This window comes from Leptosomus discolor, chromosome 1 (assembly GCF_034619465.1).
Source record: "Leptosomus discolor isolate bLepDis1 chromosome 1, bLepDis1.hap2, whole genome shotgun sequence".
Lineage (NCBI taxonomy): Eukaryota > Metazoa > Chordata > Aves > Leptosomiformes > Leptosomidae > Leptosomus > Leptosomus discolor.
Window position 1 is genome coordinate 117683304 of NC_141391.1, and position 23510 is coordinate 117706813.

Below are 23510 nucleotides of genomic sequence, written 5' to 3' on the forward strand. Positions count from 1 at the left end.
ATGTGCATGTAGGTGAACATCCAGTAGTATGTAGTATACATGTAGTATAGTCAGAGAAAGACAAATACAATGAAACTTAAAAAGGTACTTATGAACTCACATTTCTGGATTTCCTGATTTCTATTTGGATTTTCAAACCATTTAATAGCAGTCTTTACTATTACACAAATGATAAAAAATCTCAGATGTGCCACTGGTGGGAAAGTAAATAACTAGAAAGATGTACCCACACCTCTTGCTTATAAAAGACAAAGTCCAGGTAGTACTCAGCAAGGGAAAGGAAGCAGGAAAGAAACAGAGGAGGTCCCAGTAGAAATAACACTTACTGCCTTCGAAATAGGAATGTCAAGCTTAAAAAAGAAATATTCCATTATTCCTAGCACCTGCTGAGAAAAGATTACTCCCCCCACCTTGGGCTGCATGTATGTAACAGTAGAACTCACGTTCAGAAAACTGCTGTTTATCTGATAAAAGAAGAAAGATATTATCCACAGATTTTGTAATTTTAATATGTACGCATATAACGGTAAACAAACACCAAAGATCATCTTTAATCCTTATTAAATCTGCATTTAAAAATGGCTTCAATAGTGGAAGCAAAATACATTTTTGCGCTAATATACAAAATAGCACATACGAATTTAATGGGTTTGCAGAGATCTGCTTCTATCACATGCTTACAAACACATCCACGCATTTTTGTGCTGCTCTCCGCACAAACACTTGTGCAATGTCAATAGCATCTGTGGTTGTATCCAGCCATTAACTTATACAGCACAAATATAATGTAATATGTTTGGTTAAACATTGGGTATTCTTGTGTACCTCTCAAATACGTAAATAAGAACAAAGGACTGAGGAAGGTCTCCTTGGCAAACTGTCTTTTGCTCCTACAGCCAGCCATCTAAAAAAAGTCCATTCCATAAACTCAGCAAACTTCTCCAAAATAAGAATTCCGTTTCTGCCGCCTTTGCCCCAAGAGTGCCCTGTACCAAAACTATTTGGATGGTGTGAATCCTTCTTCTGATCCCCCTGAAGTACTTCAGCAACCAGTTTATAACATTTTTTATAATGTGCACTCTCATTTTCATTTCATATTCTCTCCTCCCAGTGTATTTTAGACAGCAATCATCACCTGTCTCAAATCCTCTGCACAAATACACAAGTGTGTCTTCTTTTACACGCTACATACAGATGTTGAAGAGGCAATGTTTTGATGAGATACATGTAAACTCCATTTAAAGTGCTACAACTTCAGGGCTCTATAGCCAAATATTTCACACTTTGCCTCGTCTCTTCTCAGCTCAAGACCCCAAGATTGAAAGGCTTTGGAAAACAAATCTGAAGTAACTTTCAGGCAAGCTCACACCCCTCTGTTTCTCACATGTGACACAGATAATAGATAAGGGCCATGCACTGAGCATTTTCCAAGCGACTTTGCAGATATTACCCTGCATAAGCCAAAACATCCTGAACAAAAGCTCTGCTGAAGTATAGCTCCCCTTAGGCAACTTCACTTCTCAGAAGCCAAAGACCCCAGAGTTCAAGACCAAGGTGCTGTATTCAGTACCTGAGGCAAAAGAGGCTACATACACTGAGCAAATAAACTGCAGTCAGTCCCCAAAGGAAGCCCTTGCCTTGATGCCTGGTTAATATTAATGCATAGGGCAAGTCCTCAGTAGCCATGAGCTACCTGTGAGAAAAGCAGCATGTAGTTATAGGAAGACAGACAGCTGAGAGCTGAACTTCAACATCTACTGAAATAGCAAGAACTATTTCCACTAAAAATAATGTATGTTTTGGTCAGTCTAAATGAGATATTTAGACATTACAATTATCAGGTCCTAGCATAGGTGTTCTTGTGGGAATAAAATGTGGCTAGAATAACTGTTCAAATATATTTGCGATCCCAGTACTGCTGTCTCTAAACAGTAACTCTTGGACACCAAACAACTTAAACACCATCACGTTAAGAACCATACTGGCATGAAGAGTGACAGCATACATGTGTTGCATGGAGCACAATACATTTTTTTCATCTCTAGAGCACATTTTCTAAAGAGCTCAAGACACTTTGTAAGTGTGAAATAACACATAGTCTGTACAGGACACTATTTTTTCTCCCCTTCTCCACTTCAGGAAGACTAACAGCGTGTCCATACCCGAGCTTTTACATTTTTGTTTCTTTCATCAATCAATCTCTAATAATAAAGGTTTTTTAAAGAGAGAGAAGGAAAACGCTTGGCCTTTTTCTGAATGCAAGCAAATGCTGTCCTGTAAGCAGTAAGGATCACTGTGAATGTAGCAGCAAATTAGACACAGCCACTGTTTTAATTTCCTATATATAAAATACATTACACTGGAGGAAATGAAGGATACTTGATAGACCTATGTTTTCAAAACACCATCATGAAACAGGCAAATAAACCTCTTCGTTGATGAATCAAATACTGAAATAGCATATAGTCTTCAGGATCATGCATGTTAACACTTTCTAAGTGTTACTTGTATAGCAACAACTGGATAAGCAATTTAAAGTTAACAAAAACAGCTAAGAGAGTGGCCCATCTTGATTAAGCGTGGACACTGGTTTGTCGGAAAGCCTACACACATTCCAGTGGCTTTCTAAAGGTTACAGAGTAAATCAGCCACAATTAGAAGTACAAAACCTGCAACCCCATTTTTCCATTTTCTTGCTTTATCTAAAAAATAGCATTGTTTCACTAAGGAGAGACTTTGTAGAGCAGTGAGGACGATGGGAATTGTCAGAATTATGTACAAATCATAGAATCATACAGTGTATTGGGTTGGAAGGGACCTCTAAAGGTCAGCTAGTCCAACCCCCCCCAATAAGCAGGGACATCTCTAACCATGTCAGGTTGCTCAAAGACCCATCAAGCCTGACCTTGAATATCTCCAGGGATGGGGCTTCCACTTGCCTCTCTGAGCAACCTGTTCCAGTGATCCACCACTCTCATATTAAAGAACTTTTTCCTAATGTCCAATCTAAATCTACCCTTTTCTAGCTTAAAACCATTACCCCTTGTCCAATCGCTACAAACCCTTGTGAACAGTTCTTCCCCTGCCTTCTTGTAGGCCCTTTTCAGGTGTTTGTAGGTCGCTGTAAGGTCTCCCAGAAGCCTTCTCTTCTCCAGGCTGAACAACCCCAACTCTCTCAGCCTGTCCTCATAGGGGAGGTGCTCCAGCCCTCTGATCATTTTCGTGGCCCCCTCAAAGTTCAAACTTCCAATTTAAAAAGTTTACATTCCATTCGTATCGATTTTTCTTAGTATGTTAATAGCAATCTTCCTAACCAGATAGATTAAAAAGCATCAGAAGATACTTTAAAAGTATTCAGAACTACAATGAAACAAGACTATGAGAAGTGAAACAGAAAAACACTGAAAATGAAAACCTCAAAACAAAACTGCTTTAGGAATTAAACACTATTTAAGTGCAGACTTCATTAAAACCACTTTCTAAAATCATTTATACATGCAAACTGACAAATAAAAGCTAGATTGTAGCTACTTAGAGGCACTCTTTTCCTTGGGTATAAGATACCTTCTAACCGTGGATGAAGCTGAACGCTACTATGTTTTTATTATAGTACAACCTTGAACCTTCAAAAGAGGTGAAGACCCCACTGAACCCAAAGGCACAGAATGAGAAACTTTCTCCTTTCCAAAACACTTGTATACGCTGCAGTCATTACGGAGGCGGCAGCAGCTCACAAAAACATCACTAAAATGGTTTTCAACTAGCTGATAACAGCGTATTTCCTTCAGCATAGATGTTTGTGTGAGCTGCAAAAATCTGGCTGAGCAGTTTGGTAAATGCCCAAGCAGTTTGTCTGAAGTAAAACTCCTGCTGACACTATTGGGGAGCTGCCTAAGAAAGATAGCTAATTTAAAGCTAGTTTAGGTACATTCAAATAAGTGGCTTTTACTAAAACACTGACGTGACCTAATTAGAAGGGGAAAGTTTGACAGAAATTAAATACCAATCCCAAATTACAGTTACAGCATGTAGATGGCACATTTAGAGGTGAAGATACTTGCCAAATCTTTTTAAGTACCTGAAGCTCTCATTTCTGCTTCTAGATAAACCTTCTCTTCAAGGAAGGTCAGCACATGTGCTGGGCTTTCTCAGATTGCCTCTTCTGATCATATTTCATGTTGCTGACTCCCTCAGATCCCGCATACCCTTAAGATTTAGCAGCCTAGGACCTTCTTCTAAATCTTCCAGTCCTGTATAATTACACATGGTTGCAGAACTGGCAGAATCATCAATATATAAGCGTATATTATCAGTACTCATATTGGTGTTATTCTTACGTACTCATGCACAAGAGAACAGCACCACCTCTATGCCCCATTTTGCAGACAGTCTCAGACACAGGAGCCTCCTGAGGGGTCCCGGTCATGCTGAAATACAGTCGCTGCTAGAGAGCACAACGATTTTTGGAAGGGTGGATGGGGAAATTCTTAGATACACGTACTCCGTTAATTGATTGCAAAGTATTAAACTGACTCTGTAAAATACTACAACTGAAGTTGAGAGGGTTTTTTTTTTTTTGGTTTTTGCATAGGTTTATTCAGTTCATTAGAAACACTTCCCAGTACAAATTCTGATGGCACATTAATTAGGGAATGTTTCTAGACTCCCATTAGAATATCTCATGAAAACCAGCAAGTGTCTCTCAAGATGTGGGAGTCCTATTCAGTCTCCTGCTCTGAGTCACAAAGAATTAGAACTTGAATCCTGGTTTCCCAGTTCCCAGACACAGACCACTAATTGTTTGGTGTCCCACAAAAATGCTTTGGAATGGTTTGGTTTACCCCAGTGGAAAACAAGGAGGGGAAAAAAAATAATTAAAGTGATGCAAAGTGTTGCAGAGAGTTGTTTCCCTTTACGCTCTATTTTAAACCTGATATGTGTTCTACTAAAGTCATCATGTCTAACAAACAGACATTTGTCCCAAGATGTAAAAAGAAGAGCAAAAGAGAAAAGGGGCAAACCTGTTTGCTACTTCTTTGCAGCTGAGAAAGATAAAATCAGATAAAAGCTCCTTGGAAAAGATGTTACAATAAGATAGGGCTGAAGGTTCATATCTGTAACTTCTTTAAGAGAGTTATAAAAAAAAAAGAAAAAAAGTTATCTCAAGCCTGAAAGCCTGCTGCTGTTTTTCCTTCAGAAGAGACATAGCTAACAGCAGTAACAAATGTATTATAGCGCTGCTGGGTTTTGAGGAAAGCGGTGAAATAACATCTGAGTTATTAGAAGAAAAGAGATTAATTTAGCTGCATAAATAGACAAGAGAGGGGAAAGTTCCAGTTCTGCCTAGTTCACGTTAATACTATGAAATCTGAAATTTAAGAGAGAATTCAAAACAAGGTAAGTTAAAGCTGCTGCTTCTAGAGAGAAGTAATTTTGTGAGAGAATCCTGGTTTTTTAACTTTTGAGTCAGGGACAAACACTTGGAGATGTGATCATAATGCAATCTCAGGAAAAAGTCAAGTAATGAACCCAGTATGCATAACTTTTCGTATTTCATTATATTTTTGGTAAAAGTCTTCCAAAAAATCAAAAACGTTGACTATCTGCAGTTATTTTCAGACTTTTGGGGATGGATCATAATTTTGAAGTTACAAGCAGTCTTCATCAGAACTTTAGATCACATTTGAGACAGTTTTGCTAATTATCTGCAAAGCAGTTGCCTTAAAACAAATTACTCAAGTTGTCTCACAAATTTTCTATATGAAGAAAATGGACAATGTTGTGCTATTTTCAATAAAATTATTCCTAATTTGCAAGGCAAAAAGAAATCCATATTCTCATCAAACTGTATTGAGCTTGACACAGAAAGTAGAGGCCATCTGCCAAAATTGGGGATGGAAAAGTAATCACTCCATGCAGTGGTTAGGACTTTTAGGCGAGTGCATTTCACAGCTTGCTGGCAGTCCACGGCCACTCAGTTGTGCCTTGACCCACACGGACCAGGTTACGGCACTGCTATGGCTGCTAGCACTCACTGCATAATTCTGCTCGTATACAGTATGGTGTGCGTGTGTAGGCAAAGCTCTCGTCACCGCCCTACTCAAGTAGAAGTGAGACTGGGTCCTACTGAAAGCATAATTAAAACTAATTTTACTGAAAGAGATTTAGACATTTTTTTTCTTTCCATTTTAGATGTTTATTCTGAGAAGCTGAATTCCAGAAAGCCTTTATGGCATATATTAGGTGCTCATTTTTTAAATTAACGGGAATGGTGTTTAACCTTCTGCGTGAAATCCAGATGGGTTAACCTTGCTTATCTTCTCTGGTCCGCTGGGTATAGTTACATCAATGCTCAGTTTTATATTTAAAAGATCATTTCAGGAAGTTAAAATTTAGGCAACTTGTGATGGGGTATTACTGCCTTTCTGTCTCAGGAAAAGTGAAATCAGAGGACCGTTGTTGTAAATGGTGGGTTTATCTCACTTACTATCACCAATTCTCTTTAAGCTTACCACCTGCAAAGATTTAATTCTTACACTTTATTCATCAGAGTAACCCCCCCTGGAACAATTATGCAGAGAATGTACATGCACAGAGAGAGACTGAAAGAATTAGAAGCCCATTGCTAATGAAGAACACGCTACAGGTAAATGAGGAGAAAAAAAATGCAGGTAGCAAACAAGCATGAGGTCAAATCTATTGCTAGTGTAAGTCTCCAAACTCAGTTAATTATAACAAGGATTACTTTGGTTGTGTCACATTTGTAACTCTCCGAATTCCAACCGACTATTAAGTACTGAACCAATACTAGTAGCAAGAATTTTTGCCTTTCCTGAGAAACATGAAAATAAAAAGGTATAATGAAATAAACAAATAGAAAAATGCATACTTACATTACTTCATACAGCACCACTCCCATACACCTCTCCTGAAAATATTTATTACAAATTCCCTTAACAGGTTCTAGTCTATAATGACTAAGACTTTAAGAATTAATTCACCTGTGCACACAAACTCGGTCAAGTATCGTACCTTTAGGTAATAAACCATAAAACAATATAAAATAGCAAATGAATCCTGAAAATTAGCAGCAAGTTGTCAGGAAGAAATCTGTAGAATTGAAATAACATTATTTTTAAAGTTATCAAAAGAAATTAATTTGCAACAAGGCATTTTATGAACAGAGCAGCTATACTTGCAATAATCCACAGAATTGTTTGCTTACTTCTTAGAAACTGTCTTTAGTTTAGGTAGACTTTTTTTACAATATACCAATTACATAGTATTTCTCTCTCTCTGTATCCTGTCTTCCTTCCTTCAGAATATGATTCTTAACACAACTTGCAAGGCTTTATTCTGCTTTTGCAGTCTTCAGAAATGCACCTGCATGCTTGCACAAAGTGCTGCTGAAATTACCTTACTTACGTAAAAGCCCAAAGTGATGATATTGTGCAAATTCACATCATGGAGCGAGAAACAGAGAGAAGAGAAAGAGTGGGAGATGATGCCACTTAATTCCAGTAAGACTTCTTTCTTGCAATTGGTTTTACATGGCTGGACGGGAAACAATGTAAATCGCAATAACACACAGCGGATAGACACAAAAATGACTCCTACCAAAGATTTGATGTTCGGTTCTCTGACTGAAGCTTGCTGATATACGACCAAAAAAAATCTAATATTAGAGTAATTATACAGCTACAATGTATAATAGGATACGAGTAAAAATTTTTCTTTGCAAAGGTTTAAAATTCTGCTGTGTTGTGAGCTGTAAGGTCCCAGACCAGGAATTCAGTTTACGTATACATCTTAAAGATATCATTCAAACCATTCAGCTATTTCTGAATGACAAAACAAATGTTTAATGACTAGGAATGTGCAGTATCTAACGTTAGGAAGTTGATCTCTTTCACTGAAATGATGTTTGCCGAGAGTATTTAAAAAGTGACATTGTCACACAGCACCAAACTCTTGCTTCAAATTGATCTGATAAGTAATAAATTATTGCATGTTAACTTTTTTTTTGAGCTGAATTTCCGTATTAACTAATTAAAGATAAACATTTTACAAACAAAGTATCTAATTAGTTTGTGCCCTGATACTATATACAGATGCCTACGCAAAGAACCTCAATCTACTTGCAAGATCTGTGCAAGTGTGAGGGTTTGCTCTCACCCATCTAATAGTTACCAACTGGACATCTTTCTGTTTTGCCCTGCCTGAGCCACAGTTTGCTTTGTGCGGCGGTATACACCATGGGGAATTGGAATGAATTTACAATACATACTTATGCATTAAATATTTGGGAAGCATTCTGATAAATATTTGGCTCTGTTTATTTCAGGTTTGGCTGTCATGCTGATGACAGCAACATTTTAAGTGAAATGAATGCAAAACACCTGTGCTACTGGCTGGAACAAACTAATAAAATTTAGATAAACAACCAGAAAAAGGGTCTTTTAGTCACATAGCTCTTTCCTTTAGTCAATGGCCAATGTACACTTACTCGAAATGAAACACCACCCAAATTAGTATTCCCTCATTAATTTCCCGGATATCGCATCTTATCCCATTAGAAAAGTCCATTACTTTGCCTTTTTTTTTTTAATAATAAAATTTATTAATTCATTTTTACAATTCAAATTTTGGAGCTGTTAGGAAAACTTCTCTAAGTGTTCTCCGCTTCTGAATGTTTAATATGCTTTTCTTTTTGACCAGGAAACTATTTTCAGTGCTTGCCAACCATGAGCATTGCAGCATTCTGAGGCAGACTGGCCTATCACTCCCCCAAAACCAGCAACTGCCTTAAAAAAAAAAAAAAAAAAAAAAAAAAAAATTATAAGTGACAGGTTATATAGCTGTTTTGCTGTTTTTCTGTTTCTGGAGCCATGCAGGCTTGCATTTTCAAGGTTTCATTTACAAGCTAGAAAACTTGACTAGGAAAATATAAAAGTTTATTTATGGTGGAAGTTAAGATTTTCACCTACGACAACAGCTCGAATTTTAAGTAAATCATATATGGTGAGTTTTCTTAAAAAAAACAACCCACAAGTGTTGACAACTAGCCATCCTCTAGACTTACTCAGTGTGTCCTGCTACAGTTTATGCTAGCTGTTGAAAATTTTCCAACCTTTTTCCCTTGTCAGATTCCATCAAATTCTAATTTGGCATATATTTCACCTCTGTATTGTCTAAGCTTTCAAAGATTGTGTTATCATTATGGCTTCTCCTTCACTTCAAAATATAACAAAATAAAAAACGTTCTGCTACTCAGAAAGAGTCAGGATATAGATGAAGTTTTCACTACAATTACATCCCACAAAAGAAATAGACCTAATAGTCAGGCTTCACAACCTGCTTGCCAGAAGCACAGTGTTTTACCTACTCATGTGAAGATGGAAAACTCCAAACTTGCTATTCTTCTTCTTGTAAGACTTGACAGACACATAACAAAACATGGGGAACAAAATACATAAAAGGCTTCCAAAGGTTGACGGTTTATTCCTAGGAAACTCGTAGGGATTCAAATATTTTCAATCTGTATGGTTCAAAAGTTGAGATGGTTTGTATCCCTGAAACAGAACTGGCATAGACACCACTGCTTGTGATCTCTGAGGCTTAGGAGCTAGCTGTTTTCACTATTTCACTATTTTTAATAGTGAAGTTGTCAAAGGACTGAAAGAACATCAGTAAGTCTAACTTTCACGAAGATGGATATATCCATTGTATGCGGCTAAATACATGCATTTCCACTGTCTCCCAAGACCTGTGCATTTGAGCGAGTAGACTGAAGAACTGCAAACTAAGCTTTTAATTTGTCTGCGCATCTTATCTGTTATATGTGAAGTTATAAATCAGTTGCATAGGACAATGTGGAGTTAAATGCCTTCAATTCTTTCCTGAAAAAAATCTGATCTGGACTCTGTATTCTAAAAGCTAAAAATACTACGTATTTTTTAAAGGAGCAGAACTGAATTAAGAAAACAATATTCAAACTCAGTCTGAAAATATTATATTATACAACAATGCAAATCAGAAAAGTCTGCAAAATTTCAGCTTCTCACAGACTCTAGAATAGCATAAATTGTTTTCTTAATGCTAAAAAGAAACAGCAGTGAAACTTTAATTTAGCCGTCATCCAAAGTCGTATCAGTAGAACAATGAAAATCAACAATATGCTTACGAGTATACACGCACACGGACAAAGCAGACTCCTTTAAAAGGATGCATATTTTAAGTATTTTTAAGAAGTTCTATCTTCCATTCACGCCACCCTACAAATGTACTCTGTTTTCTTGCCAGAATAGCTGATGCATCTTACAGTTCTACATACAATATAGACATTCAAATATATGAAGAATTAGAGGAGGGGAGGGGGATTCGATGGTTATCTACAATTGTGCAAGCACAAAAGTATTTTTTCTTTCTTTTTTAAAGGAGTTTGGTTACAGTTTGGAGATAGTTAAGAAACAAATAATTTATTGTTATATAAATCTTGTTTCATTGCTTATGGGTTTACTGATCATGCTAGTCACAATTCAAGTTTGTGTGGATAACAGAAAACGGCTGTCAAAAGCACTCCTCACATGAGTGTTCATTTATAAATCAAGTTCTCATCCTCTTTAAGCTCCTAGTGAACCTGCTACTCCTATTTTTCCCCCACTTTGGCTTTTTATCAACATAGTCTTACTTAAGAACAACACACAGAGGAGAAATAGAAATATATATTCAGATAGCTTTCTCTATTTTGCATATACTTTCCATCTAGCGTAAATGAAAAACCAAAAGGAATGCAATCATTAACTTGTTACTTCACCCATTAGGAATTTTGCTCGGAACGGTTTAGCTAGAAAGCACTTACTCCATAACAAGCATCGGAGACCTGAATACAGCACTGCAAGAGCTCAACAAACATCCCTTTACAAAGAAAGGCTACATTTGCCTACATTTTGTTCCATTCACTAATGTGCCAGTTCATAGTTTTCTTCCATGAATTATTAATGAAGCATTGTGAACAGGCAGGAGAAAAAGGAAATAAAACATAAAATTAAGGCTTTAGTTGTTTTTTTTTCCCTTACGTGTAACATGAATTCAGATAGGAGAACTTAAGACAGCACAGACATGGGGACGGTAGTCAAAATAGTCTGTATTTAATTGTTTGGATTTCCCGAATAGGCTTGTAAATAACTTATAGTTTACAAATCTTGTAGTTTGCAGACCTGCTAAGTCATCTGATGAAAAGGAAGGAACAAATGAAACCTAAGACCTATTACCTGTACATTTTATCTTCCTGTCCATGAACTGATTAAAAAAGGCTTCTGGCATCATGGCGCCCAATGGGCAGAAGACACAATTATGCAGAGCAGCAAAATACTGCAAAAATAAGCTGGGCGAGTAATATCTGCCAAAGGCTGACATGTTTTAGTTTCCGCAGAGTTAGCAAAAAACCAGGACACTGTCCAATTCTGTTTACCAGACAATTCTGAGAAAAGTGATTTTATAAAGAAATGAAAAACAGGGCAGGGCTGTCCTTCAACTCTTGAGCATATATATATATATATGCACATACATGTGTGCATTGTGTATTTGTACAAATCAAAGTGTCATCTCATCAGCCTTAAAAAAACAAAAGGTGCAATTCTACAATATTGCCCACAGTACTGCTTTATTGCTATTGAAGCCTGTTGTACTTCAGGCTAAAAGCTCTGCAAACTGTTTGAAGATTTTTGCCATTTTAATTGTGATATTTAGGTAGAAGTCTTTTAGTATTATTCTTACATCTCGATGAAGAACATTATTAATAAAGTCATCTGCTCAGAATTTCAAATTACATATTTTCACGCACAGAGGGGTGTTAGGAGGACCTCAGCTAAACTTCCAGATGTACACTTTGAAGGGGGGAACACAGAAAACTAAATGTGTATATGATATGGCTTCCCTCTGTGATTGCTCGAAGGCCAAATTTGAGCATTCTGAAATTTGTGGTCTGGTGTCAATAACTCAAAATCTGCATCAGAATATGTGTCCCATCTCTAGAATCACTTATTTTAAAATAACTTTTTCTGATGCCTGACACATTTACTTCAGTACTCAAAAGATCAAAAGGAAAGGCTTTGCAAGTTCATCAGTGCCAATCTTGGTAGCATCTTTCAATTGACCACTTAAAGAACAAGGACAAAATACATTATAGTGAAGTAGAATGAACTCACTGTAAGGTGCTATGCAGCTTACCGAATCTCAATCCACTCTGAGAACTTATTTTATGAAAAAATAAAAGTTCATTTCACTCTAAGAAGTCTTGAAAACACTCCAGGCAGCAGCAGATCTTTGCTTCTGTTCGTAGGTCCAAGCTGAAAAACTCATCTGTTTGGTCTCATCTTTGTACTAAATTCATGGTGATCTTAAATTTTTGTTACTGTGTATTTTGCATCAATAATGTAGCAACAATTCCCAAAGTTTTGTACTGCATTTCTTCTATTCTACCTATACTCTTAGGCTACATACTGCTATTCTTCGAACTAGTAAGTTATCCAATCAAAAATACTTCCCCTCAAATCCACAGGCAACCATGTCCAAATCAATGGCAACAGAGGCCTGCTCAAAATTTGATCGCATGTATTCTTTGTGAGTGTGAATACCCCTAAGAGCTTTGCACCAGAGACTCCTATACGGCTAGCTTTACCTATCTGCAAACTGTATTACATATTTTCCAATAAAGGTTTTCCGGTAAAAAAGTACAAATAGGAGCCTGAACTACTGACACCTTGTGACAGATTAAAAGGAGAAACATAACATTTTTTGCGGACACATTCTGACCTAAAGTGATTTCCATAACTTTATAGTCCTATATGCACCTATGGATATGAGCAATGTACAAAATGTAAGTACCAGAAGTGTCATACTTAAGTACAGTGTCATACTTAGGTAGCAGAAAGGGACGGAGGCCCCAGAGGTTCAATGGAGGATGAACAGGAGGCATCCCTACCACAGAGTGAATGACTCTGCTTAAAATCCTCCTGAAACACAACCTCCACAAATTACCAGAACTGGTTCCACAGTGTTAGCAAGTGGCTGCAAAACCCTTCTCTAATCTCTAGAAAACTTTCAAGGAAAAAAGACTGTAGCAGTCACCAAAGCTCCTCAGCGTAAGGATGGTGTGTTTTTTAAGTACAGTTAGAGCGTACATTGTGGTGGGAACTCTTCCAGTGGATTTTGCTTTAATACATGCTCAAACGTGGCCTACCAGTATTTGCTGACTTCTCCAACTTCAGGCCTCAGCTGGATGTAAATTTTGTTGCTTTTTTGATCTACTATGCTACTGAGAAGGACATTCCTCTCTCCCAAAATTAATGTGACTTTTGAAGATTTGTGCATACCAAAGCTTCACTCTCTGCCCAAGTGGGGCCAGCATATACACCACCATGAGCAAATACATAAAGGTAAAAACAACTTCATTTTACGCTCTGTCTAGCAGCGACAAGCAGAAAGGCAGAGACACAAAGGGAAGGACGCTACCCTTTTTCTCATCACCTACGCCCCGCTATTTGCAGCCTGCCAGGTATGCCGTTTACTGCAAATCAACACCCAACACGCCGTTAAGGGCAACGTGGCTCCAATTTTACCTAACTAAATTAAAAGCCTCTCTTGCGCAGATTAGTGCAAGTGTCTACATTTTCATCACTGTATCAAATTTCCCCTTTTAAATCACAAGGAAAGCTGCTCAGGTGAGGGCTGAGAGCCTTATTTAATTACGAGTTGTTGTTCAACTGCGGCAGTCGCCCTGGCAGGAGTGGGGGAGGCCACACAGACAGCAATGGCTGTCCTTGCCTCCTCCTCCCAGCCCTCCAGAGGGTCTCTTTATTGCAGGACAGTTAAACACAACGAGTCCTCCTGCCTTGTTCACAGGCAGCCACGATTAGGAGGACGGATGTGGCTGAGGTCCTTATGCAGATACCCTCCTGCTACTAAAACAGTGGGGAATCCACCACGGAAACATCATGCACTTTCCTCAAAAGAACTCCAAAATAGCTCCTCGTAAAACAAAAGCCAGCCTTACCTGTGACTGGGAGCCGTGCCTGCAAGATGGCAAAGATCACGATCCTCCTCCACTTCATCTTGCTCTCCCGGAGGGTGCTGGGGAGCCGGAGGCCGCGAGGAGAGAAGGAGAAGAGGCACCTCCACGGGCTCTCCTCGTCTGCTGGCCCCGCAGGAAGCTCTCACCTCCTTTGAGGGCTTTCGGAGTCCACCTGCTGGCAGTGCTGCCGAAGCACGCGCCTTCCTCTGCCTCGCAGCCAGGCAGCCTCTGAGGTCTGGGGTTTACATTCTTGGTATTGATGTTCGGGGTTTCCTTTCCTATTTTTTTCTTTCTTTTCCTCTTTGCAAGATGGCTTCTTGGTGGTTTTTTTTTTTTCAGTTTGTCTGATGATTCCTAGGTCATCCAGGTCAGCAAATCTCTACAAGGGGTCTAGAAAATGTATCTCATATGAAATCTGGCCTGACTTCAAAAGGGACACTATATAACTATGCCCAGTGTGCAGTATGGCATGAATAGAAGTTTAAAATTATAAGTTATGGTCAATCTTGAACAAGTAGCTGGCTAAACTAATAAAGATATAAATTTCATTTCTAAATCTAACTGAAACATGGCCTTACCATGAGGAACTGAAAGCAGCTGCACTCTCAGGGCTGTGGGGTGGCCAGCATCAGGGAGAGCTGGACTCTGCCCGTCCTTGCAGCCAGTGTCCACAGGACATGAAACACCAGCACAACTGGCTCTGCCTGGCTCATTTCAGTCATACCTGTCTATGAAATGGAGATGCCTTTTGATGTGAACACACCACATCTTTGTATTTTGAAAGGGTGTCAGTGTGTGCAGAGCTCTGGAGCCATTTTGTCCTCTGAGCCACTGCAGCCCGCAGGGAGGAGAGCCTGTGTCATCTCTGCGGGAGAGCGCAGCGTGCATTTCCTCCTCGCTCGGCTTGAAACAGAAAGCTTGGCAGCCTCTAGCTATGCATGCCACTCCTACCTACTGAGTGGGCCACGGGCTTCAACCGTCTTGCTGCTTGAAGCAGCCCTCTATCGACAGATCCCTAGGCAGAATGGCACACCCCAAGAGCAGGATGAACATTTTGAAGGTTGCTGCGGTCTGGGAGATGACAAGCCTTTTCAGCCCCATGTTGTAGGCTTGCCTGTTAAGACAGTCCTCAGAGCGACACAAACCCGAGCAGGTCTGCCCGGCAGCTCGGCTGGTGAAGCCTGGTTTCCCACAGGTCCACATTCTCCATCCAGCAGGAGACTGCAGTCCCTCCCATGTTGCCCTAAACCCCTGCCACCCCCTTGGCTCTCCTGCCTCTCTGTGGGACCAGGTGGCTGGGCACACAGCCCCAGGTAGCACACGTACATGCTGACTGACTAACCCCGCAGCCCAGTGTGAAAGTGAAAATGCCCCAGTTTTTCTGCTGCACTGAGAGGATGAATAAGATCGCTGCAGCTAGCTACACAAAACCATGAGTAGGAACAGGTTAGGTTTGAGCCTTCTTTGTTTAGCTGAATTGATGTTGACCCCCCAGGTCAAAAGCGGTTGGGGTGGTGGTGAGCGGCAGGCTGAGCCAGGAGAATCGCAATGCTTGTTTCCTTACAAGTCAAACTAGTGATCACATCAGGCAGTACTAAAGCAGCGCTCCGCAGGCAGCAGTAGATAATCACACAACCAATAAGCACACTTTAGCAGTAACCCAGTAAATGTCACCCAGGAGAATGTTTAGCACTATGAGGTGGAAAGACACAAGAAACTGATTTGCATCAACTGGATTAAATCATTTCATTATGCTTTTACCTGAGGACCTCAACATGCTTTTCAAATTAGCCTTACTAAAGCCAGGGTAGTTAAGCTTTTACAGGTAACGAAATTAAGTCATAAGGGAGACACGAAAAACAAGGCACTAGAACTCAAAGAGAACCAGGAATCAGGGACACCTGGGAGTTGTTTGGGTTTGTGGTTGGGTTTTTTTGGTGCATTGGTTTTCTTTATTAAAAACAAACAAAACCCAAGCCAACTACCACAGAATGTTTAAATGCATGAGAAAAAAGCAAGGGGAGAATCAAAGTGTGGTTAGGGGTATCTCCTCCTCAACATTTCTCAATGCTTTATTATTATTATTATTATTATTACTAAGAAGCAGCAGCAGCTAATAAAAGGATTTATTTAAGGCAATAGAGGGGAGAAGAAAATCAGCATAATGAAATTAAATTAAGAAAGGTGAAATCTGGAGTTTTAGAAAAATCTTCCTGAGAAGGAGATATTAGACAGAAGTAATTTCTCCAACAAAGTGTTAGGGCATTTATATGAAAATCATACCACATGACACAGTGATGCCAACTCTCACTTTGTAAGAAATCTCACATTGTTTTTCCCTTTCCAAATGTGAACAAATAAAAATTTTTACTTTTAGTAACAGAAATAAAAAGTACATTTTAGACACCTGTGAATTAGAAAAGTTTGAAAACATGACTTAGATGCACCTTAAAACCTGAAACTCAGCCTACCCCCCATCAAAATACAACTGACTCAACAGAAGGTTGCTGAGTGTTTACAATAGTAATACTATTAATACACTTCAGGATCAGAGCTTAGGCTGGGAGGAATCGCGAGTATCTCAATGAATAAATTGTTTTCCATTTCTAATTCTTATAAAAGAAAAAGAAAGAGGAATGTGCACCCCCAGCAGGTACAAGAACAGGACAGGTGATAATTATTTCCCAACAGTATAACGACAACTAGCAGGGTGAGAGTTCTTGGAAGAAGGGGACCAAGAAATTCGTCACCTTGCTGCCTGGAGTAAGGAAGGCTGATACATTGCCAAAACAGTACTATACTTTTATTTAATAATTATTATATATTGTGCCAGTCAATATCAGAACTATTAGGCACTAGTACTACTCTAGCACGCAAAACCTAGTGCTTCATGCCATTCTCTGATACTTAGGCAGTACTGCTGAGCCTCTGGTCTCCCCTGGCCTTGGGGAGGATTTCCTTTGTGACTCTTCTACACCAAAAGCTGCAACAGGAGGCTGGAGATGGGCTCTGACTCACCGCTACGCAGAAGGCAAAGCACAGCCTGTAAGAGCCGCCATACATTGTACCTGAAAGAGGTGTCATTAATCCCAGAAATGGCTGTGCTTGGGTACATATTTGGTCTATATTCCAACATGAGCCAGATAAAGCCCTTTCTACCCACTTCTCCGTGGACAAAAGATTGGCTGAAACAAGGAACTAGTGAGAGGAAAAAGAACCCTGCAGGCTGCCTAAATCTCACTGATGCCTTATCCAAAAGCTAAAATAATATCATACTAGTTATTGATATTTTGGGGTAACAGTATTTTCAGAGGAGCAAATGGCACTGCTCATCACTATTCCGCTGACCCCTGTCTCCTCATGTTATTGATCATAGCTTCTCCCTCCAGCAGAAAGCCAGCAAATTATCACTTTGAATAAAGAGTTAAGGCCAAAGGTAAGGAAAAGGAATGAAGAGCTGTATAAGAAAGGGAGATTAATGGCAACAGTAGGCACACTGGGAGAACAGCAGTTGGGCCAGTGTGTTTTGATGTCTAGATAGGGAAAGGTCAGAGAAATAGAGTATATGGACTTCATTTAGAAGTGTGGATAGAGTCAGAAAAAGGCTTTGCATGACAGTGCTCCTAGAAATTCTCTCCTCCCCATCCCTCAGCTTTTGAAATAAGGCAAGCTTATCATTATAATCTAAATACAATGAAAGTATACAAAAGAGCAATCATGCTTGTATTGTGAGTTATTCTCATAAGCACGGCATGGGAGATGCAAATCACATGCAGTCGAGGAGTACAGGAAAAGATAAAGGGGAAGTGGTCTCTTCTCTAAGGAAAAAGCTTTTCTGTGTTCATACAGCTTGCAATTACACGATGAGGAATGATTTGCTTAGAGTGTCGCTTTCTTTTCAGCCTATTTGGTCTTTGCATCTCTAGGAACTACCTAGCACAGTAAAAACTTCAGCACCTCCTGCCCACGTTATGCATCAAGCAGTCTCATATATGCATTTTTACCAAACGTTTAAACCATACTGATGTTTCAGTCAGATTGTAAGAACTTTGTTAACACTGGACTAGAAATGAATGCCAACACTAGTTCAGCCGAACCAGCAGCTATTTTTCTCAATACAGACAAGGCCACAGTGGAGACATAAAACCTTCCCTGTTGGGTTAAGAAAAGCCCTCAGCTAAACTTGACTTTCTATCTAAACATTCGGGTGAAGGAAAGTGTACTTCAAGTATTACATGCACTGGGAAGACTACAAGATTTGATCTATGGCTCCTGAAACGGAATGGGTCAGGGAACTTTAGTGGTCCTCAAGTACAACTCAGTTGCGTTTAACGCTGGTTAAGGTGCAGCTCATTATCTGTAAGGGTAACATCTTTCATAAAATAGACAAGGTATACATTCAATTGGTTCTGTGCATCAATATGCCATTCTTCCTCTGGACACAAGAGATCCTGGAGCAGCTTTAATGCAAGGGGCTGATTCATGCCCAGAAGCACCCCCTTTTCATGCTTATCGGTTACACTTTGACTGTAGTATTTAAAAAAAAAAAAAAAAAGAAAAAGAAAAAAAAAGCAGGGTTTGCAGTTTTCACAGGAAATAAATGAAAACTAAAAACCAAATCCACACCACAGTCAAGCTGTGGATTAAAAAAATAACTACACACTGCCCTCTGGCTCATGTATTGCTACCACAGAGAGATTGTCTGTAATCATCAGCACAGACTGCTGGGACTGAGAACAGTTCAAAAGTTCTCTTAAGCCTATTTGATACAGTTAGTACTTGCAGGCAAAACTAATTCCTACATCACCTGATGATGGAGGAATTGGCCAACTTTTAGAGACAGGAGAATCCAGACAGACTGCAGAGCCTGGCCCCTGATCCGGCAGGGAGTGACAGTTGTAGTGCCAGAACCAACTCAACAAGTATTAAAATAATTTTTGGAGATGTTCAGACAAAGATAACTGGTGTTAAATAAGAAATAATTTTCTCTGGTGAGCAAGCCGTAGCCCCCAGCAAGGCATGTCATTTGTGCATAGACTAATACACTGAAAAGAAAAAGTCTGCGGTTTACAGTGCGTCAGCCCACAATTTTTATTGACAAAATGTTGTGGACTGACAGACCTACATTGCTTCACTGCATTTCAATGCACTGTAGTGCCTTACAGTGAAGCTTCGCTTTGCTATAATTGGGTTCAACTGTGCTAATCCCCTTGGAATGCAGCAATTAATACTTATTTAGCCATAATTGCTGCATTCCAAGAGGATTAGTGCCTGCCCTGCAGTTTTGCCAGCATTTGAAACGGAGAGCTGGAAAGAAGACAGTGTCTAAGTACAGGTCTTGCTTTGCAGCTCCCAACAGGGAGACCAGAGAAGGTCTCACTACAACTGCTCCCCTCTGTGTGCGAAAATGCCACTTTTCCAAGGAAAAACCACTTGACTGTCACTACTCCTTGCAGCTGCACTGTGCTAATAGAAACCCCGCCATACCCAACAAGAGGGAAAAAAAAAAGCCACCTGTGCAGTAGCATAAAGACAAACACGGCCATGAGTGTATGCTTCCTGTGGGAGATGATAAACAGGCCCTGATGCAGTGTAAGAACTAACTCCTATTCATTAGTTTGGTTGGGTTTTTTTTGTGCAACTAGCTGTTCGCTGTGCCCACTATGGCTTTAAAATTTTCAGTGCAACATGGGTTTTGGAAACTTATAAAGGAGATGTTAATAGAAAGTTAAAATGCAGCCTCTCTGAATACTCAGTTTTGAGACTATTGAATCTGTAACTTCCAATTCTTTCCTCCCCAGTGAAGCCTTTATGATCTGCTCTGATTTTTTTTTTTTTAAAATGCACTGGAGAGAGCACTGCTTATGCCATATCTTAAGAAGGAAGCACAATGCTTCTTTTCCTTTAGGCTAGTCAAGCTACTCTCTCTCACATCATTAACATTTTCACCTGTTAATTGCAGGTAAATTTCCCCGATTACATTACAGCATATGTAGAAAAATTCTGCAACTTTACCACTAAACCCACATTCTGGAAATACTATTTTTAATTACAGAGCACCTTCAGTATTTTCTTGCATGACCACACAGGCTATAACTGATCAGTAAGGTTATGGCTTTCATGAATATAGAAGTATTTTGAAGTAAGAGTTTAAGACCTGTGACAAGTATCTTAATTTCCTTTATCTTCTTTACCTCTTCACCCCTAGCACATATCTCTTCTGCATTTTCAAATGCTTGTCTGGGGGAAAATTTAATTAAATGAACTGAAATTCATTTAAGCATTTAAGACAAATAAAAAATTCAATTCAAGCTTCATTAGGCAACTGGTTTTGGCTAAATGACAACAGGAAAGGACTAGGTAAGGTTCTCATATACCGCAGGTTTTGTGCAATCATTTCTCTATTTCTTATCTCTAAACAATTGCTTCATTTCAATCTGGAAAGTTACTTTTTAACACTGGGTGATGTTTAATAGGTTCCACTGGCATAAAACATTATAGAAATACAAAGTATCTTCAATATTTTCACATGAATATACATGCTTACATATGCCATTACATACTTACTACCTAGTATTTCTTTTAAAGTCTGTCTTTCTCCATGTTTGCACACACACCCCACACACTCCCCTCCCCACATGACTTTGTCAAGTTACTGTGTCAGTAGTAACCGGAAGTCATCTTGTTTTTAAAAAAGCATTCCTCTCATCTAAAGGTACTGAGATGATTTACAAGTATTTTACATGAATCCTGCAAACAGGTATCTATTCACATTTTTATAGATAAGGGGGAAAAAAAAAAAAAAAAGTAAGGGTGCAAAATGAGTAAGGTTACAGCCTGAGTCAGCGGCAGTAGCAAAAATAATGCAAAGTAGTTCTAGACCTGTATGGGTACACTGACAACATTACTGAGGCTGAGGGAGAGACTCCCCTCTCTCAACAAACCCACAACAGTTGTTGGATCTGCCACCATAAGTGTGCCACCTCTTTTGTTTAAACTGGAGAAGTTGTATGCAAAAGTAAGCCTAACAGCTACAGGAATCACAAGCAAGGAGTAATGGGGAATTGGTCAGGCTCTTCTTCTATCTAGGATACGAAGAACTAGAGAATAAAACAATCCAGAAAAAACACTACAGCTATCAGATTCTTTGAGTAAAAAGAAAACATCCACTAAATCGTACAAAATTTCATCACTTCAGCTACTAACTGTGCACCTGGTCTCAGTCAACCAGAAGACTCCAGGCAGCTCTGCAACCAGCATAATTAATGAAGCTCAAATTTTTAACCAGTGTGACTTTTGTACTTTTAATATACATGAACTGGTTTTGTTTCCTCTTTTGAGCTCCCAATTGTCACGACACATATAGGAGCTTTACGGCTTCAAGGTCAGGGTACCTGTTTCAAATCTAAATCCAACTGAGTAGAAAAAACTGACAAAAGCAAGTGTCCAAGCAACACATTACCTAAGCCTTGTTGCCATAGAAAAACAGGCTATGAAGAACATGAACCACTACAGCCAGAACGAATGAGTCTTACCCTTTAATCTTATTGCACTGTAATATTCAACACAGAAACTCTGAAGAAGCCTCTAGACACAAAAGTTCTTAAGTCAAAAAGCCTTGGGAGCAACTCCAAGACTTTTGCACAAGAACCTCAAGGACTGAGCTTCCCAGCAGGGAAAACACAATGGTTGGGGAGCAGCAAGGGCCAGAGGCTCCATCAGAGCAGGGGAGTGGGCAGGTTCGGCAGGATGGTGGCCTCGCCACCAAGATACACAGTCCCACAGTAGCCAGACAGGAACTATAGGTTGGGTGACAGCAACCAGGGTCAACCACAGCTGAGGCAGGCTTGAGGTCAACTTAGTGGGACTCAGCAAGAGCCTGAGCTCTAGCACAGCCCCCAAGCAAGCAGAAGCTTTGAAGCAGGCTTCGCCCAGCTCTGCTTCACCACCTGAACACCTGCACTCAGTCAGGGCTGGCCTCAAGCACAGGCAGCCTAAACCTCTGCAGAAGGGCTGGGAAGCACTCCAACAATCCAAGTGCAACAAGAATAACTAGCTGTTGGAGATTACAAATCAGAATTAGGTGGTTTAGTTCAGCTAACAATAAACCTAAGCCGAAGCATTGTCAGGTTAATGAACACCCTCACTTCGGATTCTTACAGTTAGTAAGTACTGAGAGAAACAAGCCCTTTGAAGTCTGGAGGTGGCTGCTCCCAGTTGGTGTTCTGAGGCATTCTATACCTGACTCCATCTCCTTTACTAAAGTTTCTTAATTTAAAAACCTTTAAATCAGTTTCATGGATATTACTTCTAAGCACTCCATAGCACAAAATGGTTACAAAACACAAAAAAAATTATGCTTTTTCAGCAGCTAGCAGGCTGCTGCGTTTATGGAGGAAAGCATTCATAATGCAAAGCACCATAGAAAAAAGAATTTGTTTGTATCATGCACCCTGTTTTATGCTTTTTCAGCATCTTTGAGTTATGATGAATTCAATAACCTATTTTAAGTACTAAATATGTAACAATCACCCCGAATGTAAGTCTATGGCACCCTCTTGTGTTCAACAATAATATAACAGTTTATTTGATTTTGAATCTTTCTCAATTCAGTGTGTTATACAGGAAAAACCTGTTGAAAACAAATTCATTAAGTTATGATTAATACTTTTTGTATTCATCTAATACTCTGATTGACCTACCTCTATTTTATTGTGAAGATCGAAGATACAACATTAAATTCCAGATAGAACTGAACAAAGGACTAAACTAATACCTGATGTACGTAAGCTCTATTCTGTAATGATGTAGCATGTTGCAAGAACCTGCTGAGCAGAAGTCTCACACTAAAACACAAGAAAGAAACTGAAAATCAAAAACTAGAAACAAAAACATGTCAATGAGCAAGATTAGTAGCAAAGGAAAAACATAAAATTAGAGAGACAGGCTGAGATTATCCTAATTAGATTCCCAGCTAACAAACATCCTGTGAATCAGTGAGATGCCTAAGGTTATCTTGTGTCTCAGATTCTTATCTATGAATGGAGACACTTAACTTCCTGGGTATGGAGAGTGACTTCATTACTATTTAGAACATGCTCAGATACATCAAGCATGCCATGGTAGAGGACACACATAGTCAGAAGTCAACGCTGATTGTTTACAGCTGCATCAGTTTCTTACACTTTGCCTTTTCTATTCTAAGCCACAATATTACTTCTGGATATTAGGAAAAAAGGGAACATGATCACAAGAGAATTCCTGAGTGAGCCTAATGCAACAAAGGTGAGCACAGGGAGAAGAAAAGAAGGTGAGGAAAAACAGGACAAAAGCTGATGACTTTCTTGAGTTAGTGATATTAACATTTACACACCTGTTACTAAGGCAGAAAACCAAAGAGAAATTTAGTATCATTGATACCTTAGTTCACTTTACA

At 39.3% G+C, this 23510-nt stretch overlaps 1 protein-coding gene across 2 annotated transcripts in view; it reads right to left on the bottom strand.

Annotated features, from left to right (window-relative positions):
* The window catches only part of CD247 (CD247 molecule), a 57900-nt gene extending 43715 nt beyond the window's left edge, over positions 1–14185 (bottom strand). For both annotated transcript variants that reach the window (XM_086463181.1, XM_009961547.2), the window contains exon 1: positions 14057–14185. In XM_086463181.1, coding sequence (XP_086319307.1) covers positions 14057–14114 — 58 coding nt within the window. In that variant the 5' untranslated portion in view covers positions 14115–14185. The remainder of the gene's footprint in view (positions 1–14056) is intronic.
* Between the last annotated feature and the right edge of the window lie 9325 nt (positions 14186–23510).